At 33.8% G+C, this 15,345-nt stretch overlaps 1 protein-coding gene across 1 annotated transcript in view; it reads right to left on the bottom strand.

Moving 5' to 3' along the window:
• LOC136978908 (sister chromatid cohesion protein PDS5 homolog B-like) overlaps positions 1 to 15,345 on the bottom strand; it is a 134,645-nt gene that overhangs the window by 115,607 nt on the left and 3,693 nt on the right. Inside the window, exon 2 of the mRNA XM_067274744.1 lies at positions 553 to 685. Within this exon, the coding sequence (XP_067130845.1) occupies positions 553 to 660 (108 nt within the window). The 5' untranslated portion in view covers positions 661 to 685. The remainder of the gene's footprint in view (positions 1 to 552; positions 686 to 15,345) is intronic.

The following is a 15,345-nucleotide window of genomic DNA, read 5'->3' on the forward strand; positions in this document are numbered from 1 at the left end:
ATTGATCTTTTCTTCTAGAATATTCTAAATTAATTTATTTTCTAATGATTAAATTTAACACAAGATGGCAGCTTAACTGCCTACCTCTAGTTCAAATTACTTAGTATCATAATTAATTAGACATATTATATATAGCCTAATAAGAATTACAGCCAAATTCTTATATTTGATTCTAATTATTTTAAACAATTAATAAAAGAAAACTCCAATTTTTTTAAAATATAAAAAATTGCTTTACTGGAGATACAATAATGCAGATTTTTTTTGTTGTAAATGAATAGAAGATACATACTTTTATAATATTTAAGTAATATTTATATATAATTACTAAAATTATCATAAATCCTTCCAATCATTTCAACTAGTAATTTCATTTAACTAGTTAATAATAATATTTTTGTGGCATATTTTATTGCTTTTAAAACTGAACAAGTAAAATTTAATATATTCTCACAAAACACTGACTGCTCATCCTTATTTTTATTAATGATCTTAATGACCTAAAGTTGAATTTCCTGGAAATGGTCTATATATATAAAAAAAGTTACTTACTTTTAATCGTCTTACTAAGTCATCAGTACTTAGATCCTCATTTATTTCTTTTACTCCAGCAGGATAAACTATTTTTGGTGGTGACTTTGCTGTACTTGGTTTTGGCATTTTGAAAACAGGATTAACCCATATCCTATTCAAATATTAATATTTGTTTGAAAAAAGTCATTTTAATTAAGTAATATATAGTTTTTCAAAACATATAAAATAAATATTAAATAACTAAATATATTTATATTAAACAACTATTTTATCTAGTAGTTTATTGTGTGAGAACAAAAAACAAAACACACTAAAATATACAAGTTATTAGTTTTATTCAGCTAAATAAAATTGATTTGTATATTTTAAAATAATTTGTTTTTGTTTTGGATGATGAAGTCATTGTTTTCAAAATCAACTACTCTGTCATATAAATCCAAATATAACAAGAATCACAATATAAGAATAAAATACTCTTTATCTTACTACTCATACAGTATATCTCAAATTTTTATTTTTATAGAATAGTTTTTATCCAAATGATATTATGATTATACAAAAATAAGTTACTGAATTAAAATTTTATTAAAATAGTGTACTTGTGTGCCATTTAGCTTATGTTTGTGTAAATATTTCTGTAAAATATAAATTCTTTCCTAACTTATTATTCAAAAATAAAATCATTAAAAATTTGATTAACAAAATTACATGATAACACTAACAGCATATACTTAAATCAAAGGTTTATATGTAATAACCATATTTTAAAAACTGTTACACTAGTTTTTAAAACCATATTTTAAAAACTAGTGGATAAACACATTTCACTCAAATGTTGGTGGCTATTTAGCCACTAACATTTAATATAGTATTAAATATTTTTAAAAAATGATATGAAACTGCTGATCTGATGCTTTTTTTCCGACAATTTTTTATAGCATTTATTTACTTATGAAATTAATACCATTTGTAGCATTCTCTCTAGAAATAAATTTGAACTAATCAACTTGTAATGTTAACTGTATTACTATAAATTTATTTAATTTTTTGACCTTCATAAAAAAAGCCTATTTTAATTTTTTCTCAAATAACATTTACTATTACATACATTATAAGATCATGTTATTCAACATTTAATAAAATAAGGTTGTTTAAATTCTGTTTTATTCTCACTGTAAGGAATTCTACTGCTGAAAGCAATAATGGCATGATGTACAGTACATGCTATCAACATTCATTCTAAGCTGTGCATGTGCATAGCTGCACACTGACTTCTTTGGAGATGCCACATGCTTTTAATTCCCATGAGTACAGTTGACAGGAGGATAGCTACATATAAAACATTCATGATGATCCAAGTAATTTCTACAAACAAGATGATTCAAGATAAATTTGCAATATTCTGGGAAATAACAGTATAAATGATTCTAAGCAAAAAGTTTATCCAATTTGTCGTCTAAAAAATTTTCACTCAGATACATTTTGCCACAGCATATCTATACAAAAATTAGAGGAAACATTGCTTGCCTTATGATATCATTTTGCAATGGAAGAGTCTTGTATATGAGTCAAACCAAACTGGACTGCAACAAGAGGCAAGAACAGAATTTAAGAAACAGGAAAAGAATTTACATTACACTAAAGAAAAACAACAAAATGTAAAGTTGATGGTAGTCACAGTTATTCTTTTTAATAATTGATGCACTATGTCCAATTCAGAATGATATTGAATTAGAAAAGTATTTTGAAAAAGTTTGTACTAAAATATTGTTTTTCCAAATATTATTTTTTACTACTTATTTTTCATAAAAATTAATATCAAATGGAAATACTAACACATTCAAAAATAATTACAAAAATCATTAAACAGCCAGCAAAATTTATTGCTGTCTATTTTTGATCATCTTTAAGGATCTTTCTCAGATTTGATTAGTAGAACAAAAGGAAAAGAAACAAAACATTAAGAAAATGTTCTGTTCTTTTGTTTTGCTTATTGAGTTTAAGGAAGATGATTACAGATAATCAAAAGCATTAGATAGCAATAAATTTCACTGAATATTTAAATATTTTTATAATTATTTTTGAATACTAATATAAATTTAATGTGCAAAATAATTCTCTTAATCACTTTTCTCTTTATGAACTATATTTTTCTTTTTAATTTTAGTAACTAGACACAGAAAATACCTTATATACTTTTCCAGCAAATTACTCTTCAATCAAACATTTTCGGCTTTATTAATAAGCCTTCATCAAATTTTCAAAACGAGATTCAATTTGGAACAATATTTTAAATTTTGTTAATTTTTGAACGATTTTAAATTTTCTTTAAAAGTAAATAAAATGAAATCGTTTGAAGTGCTGTGACAATGTTATGTTTTGCACTGTGTTATGATTTTTGCTGCCCTTCATTTCTAAAGGGGTTATCAAATAGCAATCTCCATGCATAGAATAGCAATTCACAGTGTCAGCTGTTAATGCAATGTTCTGTTAATGTAGATTTAAATATTTCCAATATTTCCACTATCCTTAGTTTTTGTTCGTCGTATACTCATTTTATAAGTTGGGCCCTACTGAAATCTGACACTTCAGGTTTAGCTAGGTATTGAGCAAGAGTAGTTTTTAAAATATTTTTGTTGTTATTGTATTTATGCTCATTGACTCTGAATGTAAATGATCTATTAGTCAAGCCAATGTATTTTAGATATTTATCAAATCTAACATTGTATATCATTTCAAAAACCTGATGAAGGCTTATTAATAAAGCCAAAAATGCTAGTTTGATTAAAGAGTAATTTGCTGGAAAAGTATGTAAGGTATTTTGTCTCTCTCTAGTTACTGACTAGTTCCAGCTTATGCAAATATCAATTTAATTTTAGTGATATAAATAATGCCAAATTTAATAACAAACACCTCTCTTACATTTGCTGTTCTTTCTGGCAACTTGTCACACAAAAATACCTTTCTCAAAACTTGTTGCTTTGCAATTCAATATCATGCAAGTTGTGAACAAAGACAAAGTTATAGGTGACATTGAAGATTCTGTATAATGTTTCCAGTGGTGGAATTCAAATAATTTAACAACCAGTTCACTGCCTTAATGATCATTTTAAGTATAAAAAAAACAATATACCAAAAAGTAGTTTATTATTTCATGCAGTTAATACTTCAATAAGAAAAATAAAAGAGATACACAAAACTAGATTATGTTATAAGAAAGTTTTAAAATTTTGTATGTTCTTTGAAACTTAGCATAAAGTTGGTATTGAAAACAAATTAGATAGGAACATTTCTTTTTAATGGAAAAAGTAGATTTATTTTCTATAATTTACAACAGATATACATTTCAGGCTCTAAGCCCCTCTTCAGTCCTTATTTTATTACATATATTGGTAAAACTAAAAATAATTATAGTGACAACTGGAATAACTAATTATTAAAACTGTAGAAATAAAAATTTTGGTTAAAATGTATAAAAATAGACTAATAAAGGTAGTAAAAAAATAAAACCTTATAGCCAATAGTTTTTAAAGACCCAAATACGGGGAAAGAAGAGAAAGAACAAAAGATAAAGAAGTGAAGAAGGTTGGAAAATTAAGAGTCAATATTTGCATAACAGAAAAAGTGTGAAGAAATATAAAATTATTAAAAATAAAAGATACATTTGAAATTGGGCTTCAGTTTTCAAATTGCAAATCTATAATTCCCACTGGTGTCTGTCCTTCCTTCCTTAATCACAAGAACAGAATTAGATAGATGAAAGTCGAGACCAGTTATGAAAAGTTTCCCTAAGCTTTCCATAGAGAGCCAGAGGTATCAATTGACCATATACAAACTTCTAAGTTCAGACTGAATGTTATGTGATTCCAATTTGAAAATTTTCTCCAGAATGGAGTTACACAGAATGACTGGTATGACTGTTGTTATCAAGAAAAGTATGATGTACAGGGCAAGACACTATTAAAACCCAAAGCATATACAATTGTATTTTAAATTAAAAATTGCAGCCCAGCATTGTTACAATGTCACAATAATTTTTGATCACTGATTTTTATTTTTTATTTTGTACAATCTTTCATATTTTCAAATATTTTATTACTTTTTCATATGATTCATTGCAAGAGAGTTTTAACATACAAAGTAGGTTATCTATAGTAACTTACATTAACCTTGCACACATTCCCAGCAGCAACATGATGTGAAATATACAGTGTAAATGTTTTTCAGCTCTGTTTAGTGGCCAGCTTCAGGTTTCTACTGATGATTTGCATTTGCAAGTCAAATATTCTAAATGTTCTAGAATTTTCTTCAAATATTTTCTTCTATGTTACAAGTTTCAAACAATATTTCACATAGAACTATATATTTCTCTTATTCCAATATTAATGCCTTCACTATTAAGAGAAATGTTTAGTTCTAAGTAAAAAATCATTTAAAACTAGTAATGCAAAAGAATAATTTGAAAAAAATTCCAGAACATATAAAACAGGGGTGTCCAACCTTTTTGTTTCTCTGGGCCACATTGGAAGAAGTCATGGAGTTTTTGGCCACAAGTATGTTATATATACTTGTGGCCCATTCCTTAAATATACAAGGATATTTAAGGATTAACGTGTCTAGATTATACTAATATGTATTAAAACTTTATCACAAAACAGGCTATTTAAAAAATTACTTCTACAGACACTTTCAATTTTTACTTAGAAATAGATAAATTCATTTATTATAAAGGAGACAGACAAAAATTTATTTGAAAAACACAAATATTTGTTTTATTTGGGTCTCTAATTAATAAAAAACGATAAAACAACATTTTAAAGTGTATTTTTATTCAACTAATATATTTATAAATAATACGTAGCCCAAAAAGTAGCCAATGCGCCAAATGATATTTTTTATGCCTAACTAAAAAAAAGGCTAGCCAAATCTTGCAACGCTGGAAGAAATACTAAATAAAGCTGGAGTTGGGACTCAAAGGATTAAAGACCCAAATACGGGGAAAGAAGAGAAAGAACAAAAGATAAAGAAGTGAAGAAGGTTGGAAAATTAAGAGTCAATATTTGCATAACAGAAGGTCTATTTAACCTTTCTCACTATTTTTTATCTTTTGGCCTTTCTCTCCTTTCTTTGCATTTGGCTCTACAATCTTTTGAGTCATAACTCCAGCTTTATTTAGTATTCCTTCTTCATTCACACATTTCCAAGTATTTGAAAATATTTCCTTTCCATTCAAAAATAAAATATGTAAAAAGGTTTATGGCTTTGTGACATTTCTTTTTTTGAGTTTATGCCATTGAAATAAATAAATAAATAAAAATTAAAAAATTTGTCGGTTTTGTTTACACATTTATTGGGCCGCATGCGGCCCATGGGTTGGACATATGTAAAATGGGGTATGTTTTATATGCCATAAAATGATATATGCATCAATATGAGATCTAAATTACTATAAAAAGCAATCATCCTTTTAAAAATTGCAACTAAATAATCTCTAAATGTTCATAAATTTTATATAAGGATCTCAAAGGATGTTGCAAGGAAACAATTTTATAAAGTAACTTAACACAGTTGAACAAATAAGGAGAAAGAAATTCAAACTGGAATAATGTAACTAAGCAAAAGTTACCAATGTGATTAATAAAGTCAACTGAGTTTGATTCATTAAGAGTCCAAAGTTCAAATAAAAGCTTAAGGCCTATGCAGTTGCACAACTAAGATTTTGCTCTGGAGGTGATTTGGGAGGAAGATCTAAAAGATACAATCAGAATGAGAGGGGGGGAAAGAGCATTTCTCACTCATCACTGTTAATAAATAAGCATCCCTTATATACTTGCCAGACAAATATTCTCAAATGTTCCTGATGCATGTATAGACACTCTATAGACACTCTATAAACCAAAGGGGATGAAAAACCCAGGAGGACTCAGAGGTATTTCCTGGGGGTGAAGATGGGGAGGGGGGTGGGGGAGGGGAGAAGAGGGGAGTGGGTGTGAAGAGGGGGGAAAGTAGAATAGGAAAGGTGGTGAAGATGAGATACACAAAATCGCGATGACTATACTAAAAATAACAAAAAATTAATTGAGGAGTATTTACAATGACCCGCATATATTTCGCGTGAAGACACACAAGGCAGGCTGCGCCGTTAAAGGAGAAAATCCATAAGACAGCCAATAGCTGAATGCTGTGTAGAACGGGAGTCCAAACTGCCGAGGCTCGGAGAAAATACCAAGGCACACAATGAAGCCTAATAGCTTCTAGAGAAGCAAAGTTCAGTTACTTGTGTTTCTTAAGTCCAAGGCTTTGGTCTGAATAATGAATTTTATTAGTTTATTGTAGATATTTTTGTTGGACACAAGGACCTCGGGCAGGCAAGGCCAATTGTGACCCTCGATGAGGACAGTCCTGAAGAGTGCAGTTCGTTGTTGGTCGAAATGCTTACACTCGTAGATGAGGTGGAAGTTGTCCTGACTTGAGCTGCCATCACAACTACAGTTGGGAGTATCGCTGTGCCGAAATCGATGTAAATAGGCAAGAAAGTTGCCGTGGCCAGTCAATAATTGTGTCACAATGTAGTCAGGAATCAGGTGGTGATACTCAAGTCGTTTGACGACGTTTGGTAGAAGTTTATAGGTATTTCTACCCGTGGTCTCTTCCTGCCAGTTTCGCTGCCAGATGTATATCATTGTCTGATGAATTAGTCTTTCAGTTGCGACCATGGGAATCTCCTTGTAGCCTATATGTAAAGTACGGATGGCTGCTTCCTTTGCACAACGATCGGCCTCCTCGTTGCCAATATTTCCAGCGTGGGCTTTAACCCACTGAAAAGTAATAACGCCGGTATTCATGGCCAGCTCTCTGATGATTTGCTGCTGAAGGTGCCCTTTGCAGCTATAGTTTGCAATGCTCAATAGGGCAGCTCTGCTATCAGAGCAAATTAGGACCTTTGAATGGTTAAGGTCTGAAGTGATATTGATGTAATGCAGGGCCTTTAAAATTGCGAACAGTTCCGCCTGCATAATGGTGCAATAATTCGCAAGCTTGTAGGTACCAATGTGCCTGGGGACCCCACAATTAAACTGATAATGGACGAAGGCCGCACCCACCATGTCTGCTGACTTGGATCCATCAGTGAATATGTAATGCTGGTAGCCGCGATCTTCCTTATCATTGATGATGTTAACATTAACCTCCTTGGCGGGGTGTATCATAAGTGGCTGAGTATTCCATAGATCCGTGTTAGGATTAGGATGAAGGAGATCATCGATATTTAGGTTGGGAAGGCTACCTATGTTTAAATATGTACGGAGTTGTTCCTTGTTGTGTTCACTGATGTCCAAGTGTTTAATCTTCCATACAGCTTGGTTGGCTTGAATTGTCAGATGTAAAGGGGCGATGCCTGTGATAACTTGTAGGGCCGCCGTCGACGTGGTCCGGTAAGCTCCAGCTATACGAAGCAAATTGATCCTTTGAACTTTGGAAAGGGTTCGTTTGATATGTACCTTGGTAGACACTTTTCCCCAAATTGGAGTACCATAAAGGATAATCGGTTCGATTGCCTGTTTATAGATGTTCGTTAGGCTTATGCTGTTCAAGCCCCATTTCTTGCCAGCAATGTGGAAGAGGAGGTTCGATAACTTTTGTGCTTTGTTGCAAACGTATTCAATATGGGAGGTCCACTTAAGCCCTTGGTCCAGGACAAGCCCCAGGTACTTCATTTCGGTAGTATAAGGAACTCTGATGTTGTTGATTTTAACAGAGGGAGGCTTCTTAAGTTGTGTTCTTTTAGACATAAGCATACAAGAGGATTTTGTGATATTAATGGTAAGGTTATTATTTTTGCTCCAGCTGTAGACCTCCTCAAGTAATTTGTTGGTTTCTGATTGTAGTTTTTTGTTGTTTTTATCACACATCATTAGTAAAGTGTCGTCTGCATACGCTTGAATAGACCAGCGACTATGAATGTTGGGAGGATTTATATTTAGCAAACTGTCATGCATAATATTCCAAAGTCCTGGGCCAGAGCGAGAGCCCTGTGGGCACCCCTTTGTCATGGGTAGGACTAGCGGGTTATCCAGATCATAGATTCCTATTGTTCTGTCTTTAAGGTAATCCTTTATCATCAGGTATAAATTTTTGGGGCAATCGAATGATTTGAGTTGATGTAGTACTGCTGGCCACCACAGCGAGTTGAATGCATTCTGGTAGTCGAGGGATGTTAGGAGGACATGTTGGGAACTTTGCCAAGCCTTATAGATGAATTGTGTGGCGCAATGGAGAGCGTGGCAAGTTGATTTCTTGGGGACAAAGCCAAATTGTTTAGGATTTAAGAGTTTTTTGTCGTAGAGGTGAAAGTTCACTCTGCCAATAACAAGACCATCCAGAACTTTGCCCAGAGTCGGTAGAAGACTGATGGGGCGAAAATCATTGGCGGTGGTGTGACTATCCTTGCCAGGCTTGGGTATGAATTTGATTACAGCCTCCTTCCAGATTTTGGGAAAAGCAGAATGAGTCATACATTTGTTATAAGTGTAGACAAATGCCATAGGGATAGCGTTGTAGGCATTTTTCACCATTTCTGCAGTTATAGCATCCTTACCAGGTGCTTTCTTGTTACGTAAGGAGTTGATAGCTAGTTTCACTTCTCGAAAGGTAAACAAGGGATCATCCTCAGTGAGTGGTGCCGTTTCCGTTGATCTTCTGATGTTAGCCTGATCATCGGTGTCATTATCCGTGTTATCCCTTGGAAAATGGGTGTTCAAGAGATGGTTGAGAGTGTCCCTCATATTAGCAGTGCTTGTGCCATCAGGTTTGGCAATATGAGCTGGGATGTTGGTATTTTTCCTGGGCTTTAGCACGATCCTATAAGGATCGCTCCACGCCGTCCTATTGCCAATATCGGAACAATACTTTTTCCACGCTTCAGTGCGAGCGATGTTAATGTTTGTCTTATAGTTATTCAGCTTTTCTATGTAATCTCGCTTCTTCGTTTCTTTAATTATTGGGTCAGTCTCTCTCAGGAAAGATTTATAGAGCCTACGTACTATAGTCCTCTGATGATGAAGAGTGCAGTTCCACCAAGGAGCGTTGGTTCCACTAGATTCTATAATAGTTGTAGAATGATGATAAGCCTCTAAGATAGAAGAGGTTAAGTGCTCAGCCAAGGCGTCAGGGTCCTGAACATTGTGTAGACAGCCTACATTCAGGTGGCCCCAGTAGACTTTGAAGAGGTCTTGAAATAATTTCCAGTTCGTTTTTTTGATAGTAGCTTTTTTCTTGATTGAGGGATCAGAGTTTTTAATAACAGTTTTAATATATCTATGATCACTCCCCCCTGTTTCATCAATGGTACTGCAGGATTTGATAAGATTACGAGCCCTACTGTTGGCGAGGACCAGATCGACCCAACTCTTGCCCCTCGTGCAGTAAAATGTTGGTAATGGGCTAGTGTTACAAGAAGTAATGCGGTTAGTAGATATAAATTCACAGACTTTGAAACCTCTAGGGTCCTCGTCTGGACTATGCCAAACTGGTGACTTTGCGTTGAAGTCGCCGGTTATAATCCAACTTCTGTCCCCAATATGCGTATTAATTTGGTCGAGTTGTTCAATTACTTCTTCGATGTTTTGAAATGGAGAACAGTACACTGATGAAATGAGGACTTGTCTGCTATTGAGTGTTAGAAGAACGGTGGTGACCAGATCTGTAGTAAGGTTAGGGCAATAGTTAGCGAGAATGTTATTGTTCCTAATAAGGATGCCCGTCTTGATGAAAACAGGAGAGTTGTCGTTAGAAAAGACCCTCCAGCGGCCATAACGGACTATCGTGTTATTAATAACATAGGGCTCCTGAATACAAATAATGTCGGCATTCTGTTCCTCGGCGATCTTGATAACCATTGAGGATGCCGCTTTGGACTTCTGTGTATTGATGCTAAGAATAATTAAATCGGTGTTGGTGTAATTGTGACTGCCATACTGCATATTGTTAGGCTGATGGTGAGGTAAGTTCTGAGTGTTGGTTGGGTTTCCATTATATGCCATAATCTGTAAGTTGTACTTGTTGGTTTTTTATTCTTTGTAGCATGGTACAGTTTCTACTAAAGGCGTTATGATTTGTCGGTATTTTCTTGTTAGGTGGCTGATTTTTGTTAAACTTCATACAGTTGATGCAGTATGGTGTCTTATTCTTGTTGTTGCACTCCTCATATCTATGGTCTTCTGTGCATTGGCTGCAGTGACTCTGGTCCTTACAGTCGGCAGCCACGTGATGGAACCCGCAGCAGCGGTAACAGCGCCGAATCGGGATGTAATCATCTGTGACAATGTTAGCCCATGCCACAGATAAGTATTTGCGATTAATAATAGTAGCACGCGTAGACGGGGAGACAGACAAAACAACGTGCCGACAGTTATGTCGTATGTTCCCTCTACTAATTATTGTGCTGATGCGGCAGTTGTTGATAAAGGCTTTTGGATCGTCTTTTTTTAGAAAATCATTTTGTTTGTAAATAGTTTCCACTATTTTATCTTCTTCGACTGAGTTTGGCACATTTAAGAGGATTATGCGGGGTCTTCTCCCCTCTGATACCTGACATTTGATTTTGTTTTTTATTGTCTGGATTTTCTCTATTTCTTTTTTTAAGGTTTCTCCATCCTTTAGTTCTTGTACTCTGATACATATGCCGTCGTTCCTGATTTTTCTAATATTCTTGACCCGTATCCCCAGTTCTTGGGGTTGTATTTCATCTTTTATGGTGTTTGTTATTTGTTCCATGTCCACGTTGTCTTCCTGAGTCTCCTTAATAGGGTATATTATTACTGCGTTGTTGCCTCCCCTACCTTCGTGTACAAGTTTGGTGGACAACGATTTATTTATTGTTTTAGTGGTGTTGCTAACAGCACTGTTGTTGCTTACGATTTCAGCATATGTCCTTTGTTTTATAGAGGATTGCTTGGTGGTTTCATTATTTACATTGTTAATACATATTTCTTTGATCATATTTCTTAGTTGAGGGACAGTATCCCTTAGCTCCTCTTTGGAAGCCCGAATTTCACATAAAATGCCAAACATTTTGTTGACGTCAGCAAAAAGCTGAGTGACCCTTTCCTTGATCTCCCTTCGGTCTTCGATCCTTATATTGCTCTTACAAGGCTCGGGAAGCAAGTCCATAATGCGCTTTAATTGTCTGCTAGCATGACTCAGAATTTCTTTTTCTTTAGGGCTGGTTGTGTCTAAGTCAATTAAGACAGCTGGGGGTTTTTCTGAACATGCCACCATGGACTCGTCATGAGCGATGTGGTCTACAACGACAGAATCCTCCATTGTATAAAAAGCAGCTGACAGCTAAACAAAAGAATACTAGCCACTGGGCAGCAGGGAGGCACAGAACCAATCCAGATGGTCAAGCCGAACGGCTAGAAGTTAGTAGAAGCGGTGGAAGAGGTCTTTGGCAACAATTGCACAGAATGAGCACAGAAGGGCGTCAAAGGCGTTGTTACGAAGAGACGAGACAAAAAGTCAAAGCAGGGACCTTTGAATAAAGAGACGCCAATCGGCTACACCCAAGCCGAACGGCGGAATACGGCCAGGGGGGAAAAAAAACTGGAGCAAGAAAATTAGCCGGAAAACCCAAAAGGGAAGGCTTAAACACCTCAAAACGTCCCGAACAGGCCCGAAAAACACAGCGAACGTCCGTAAGAGTCGAAACGCCGGTGCGGCTAAAACGCGCCGAGTGGCTGAACCGACCACGTGGCGCGATACCTGTCCTTTGTATAACGGAAAATTTTAAAACTTTAATAACTCCGTAAAAAAAAGACCTGCGAACACCGGATTTGGATGGGCCGTAGAGTGGCTTGCAGGCCAACAGAAACCGTCTGAATAACCGCCGGATTGACGACCACAGGCCCGATGCGGGCCGACAAAAGTCCGAAAATATAAAACAGCGGAAACTCGAATAATAATGAACCGATTTTAACAAAAGTCACCCTCACGGATAGCTGACACTACGGTGATTCCAACGATATGTAGAAGTCCAATATCCATAAAGTATTCCAGGCGAAAAACCGATCGAAACATGGAGCCGATACTCGCACGTACGCAACTTTTCTCAGCAGCGCCACCTCCCTGATGCATGTATAAGAAAATTTTGAGAAATCTTTCTTCTAAAACAGCGTTTCTCAAAGTGGGCGATAACGCCCCTTGTGGGCGGTGAGTAAATCTAGGGGACGCTGGAGGCAGGGTACTGAACAGTGACCAAAGGCAAAAGTTGGGGTCACTGACAGCCATTCCCTTTCCTCTGTTAAACTGATAAGAGGAAACATTGCGTTTAATGGTTTCCAGATGTTAAGAACAATGTACAGTAAGGGCACAAAGTGAGATTCATAGAAATGTTTTCTTAAGAATATTTCCAATCTTTTCTCACACAAGAGAAAATGGGTTAGGGGGCGTTGGGTATAACTTTATGGAACAAAGGGGATGGTGGATCAAAAAAGTTTGAGAATCACAGTTCTAAAACAATCCACAGTCACATAACATAAGTGATTGGTAATTGAGCTATTTTTTTTATTATAATAAAAATGAAATAAATGATTAATACTGAATATTAGCAAGGCACATTCACTGAGTATGCAAATTCCTTTGAGTTCCTAGTGGATTTTCCCTGTGTGTTTCCTTCAAACTTTTCAAAAATTTGCATTAATTTACATTTCTCTGTTATGATTTAAACAAAGATGAACTATTGATGATAAGAATATTAAAACAAAATGAACATTACAGTAAATAAATATTAATAAAATGCTTAACTTAATATGTGGGTATGATTTACCAAGAATTACATTTGGAAAAGCATATATAAATAAGAATTCATGCAATGTTGAAATAAATTAAAATTCCAGATTTGTCCCTGAAATGCATAATTACCAATTAAATAAGTTTTTGATTTATGTCAAGTATAAAACACTTCCAAGTTCTAATTTACTAACATAAATCATTATCAAATTGTGGAATTTGAATATTCAAATATAATATATAATTTTAAACTCATTATACATGTAAACAAAAAATTAGGCAAACCTAGACTTAATTTCCTTTTATGGAAACTTTCTCTGTGCATTATTGCAATAGTCTCATGTGATAACACACACTGTCATCAGTCTTCCTTCTAGCAAATATCTCTAAGCAAGCCTGATAGTTATATTAAATGGCAATCATTTGGCTTCCTTCTAACCAGGCAAAAATGTTCAATTAGTTCTGATATGAAAAAGGAAACAATTATCAAAACCCAACTGGCTAGCTCCCAGGAGAACAAAGTAAAGAGATGTGTTCAAATTAAAAGCACAGAGGAAAAAGACAGACGGAGAAGAGCAGCCAAAAAAGAAAACAAATGCATTCAGTAAGTCAAGCAGTGCTAGATGTCTATGGTACAAAGGATTTTTCAATTTTCTAAAAACACACCTGATGATTTTAGATTATAAAAAAACTATTTGATCAGTGCATAATTGTAAGTTAAAATCAAAAGTACCCATTTTCAAAATACATAATTTGCAGGTCATATGCACAAAATTATGGTAATTTTGTATTGATTTTTATAGTTTATTCTATATTTTTAAAAAATTAGTTCTCAAAATACAAAATCTATATTGTAAAAATATACTAATTCCTTCTAACAAAATTATCAATATAAACAATCCAAATAATTTTCAGAACAAAAGGTAAAAAAGAAATAAAATTCAGTTAAATTGTCTATCTCAGATCTCATCAGAACAAGAAAAGAAATTTGAGATAAGACAACTTTTAAGATATAGAGATTCTTACACAATAAACAGTAATAGCTTTGACTAGAGACACAATATTTTATTAATACAATAACAAGTAGAATACATACCTGTATTAGGTATGAATAAAACATTTTTGACATATCTTAACAGTTTGTCAATAGTTCATGATGCCCAACTTTCTTTGACCAATAAGATGCAAGCCAAACTCATAGCCAATCAGAGAAAAGCATCATTAACTGCAACTGCAATACTGTATTGCAAGTAATGCTTCTCAACTGCAACTTATGCTAATAAAATGCAGTCACTTAGCTTTGTATTTATAATTGACACCTCAGGCTATATTTGAAATATAGAAGTTTTAGGAAAAAAATAAATAAATTTTAAGATAAATGCATTTGAATAGACAGATTCAACTGTATTAGTATTTAATATAAATAAGCAACAGCAATATCATTTTTTATTATGCAATAATAAATAATTATATTCTCATTTTTTGAAATAAAAACATAGCACTTATATTCTCAATATATTAAATTTTATATTTAAAATATGCATATATATATATATATATATATATAGTAAACTTATTTAAAATAGAAAATGATTCTGAATTACATTAAAATCCAACAGATTTACTTGACTTAATGCAAACTGATCAAGTGATGAGTTACCGAAAATAACAAGTTTTATGACAGCGATGATGCTAGTCTGAATAGTGGAATTTTCATAAAGGTATTATATGTGCAAATTTATATACATATTAAATAGCTATGGAAGTTGTATGCATTGCACCCTATGAAATTTTGGGACTTTCAGTATATATTTGAACTCAGTCCAAAAGTAAGGTATTGTTGAATCATTGAGACGAGTTCAGCGATACCTTACTTTTGGACCGGAGACCAAAAGTAAGAAAGTTATCATATTTGCAATTTCTTGCCTTTCACAATGCATTCTACGTAATTTTAGAGTTTTCCACTAGGTGGCGTTGCTTGTAGTTCAGTATACGTTTCCTTTTTTCTCTTTTGTTCAAGAACTA

This window comes from Centruroides vittatus, unplaced genomic scaffold (genome assembly GCF_030686945.1).
Source record: "Centruroides vittatus isolate TY-2023 unplaced genomic scaffold, ASM3068694v2 contig_563, whole genome shotgun sequence".
Lineage (NCBI taxonomy): Eukaryota > Metazoa > Arthropoda > Arachnida > Scorpiones > Buthidae > Centruroides > Centruroides vittatus.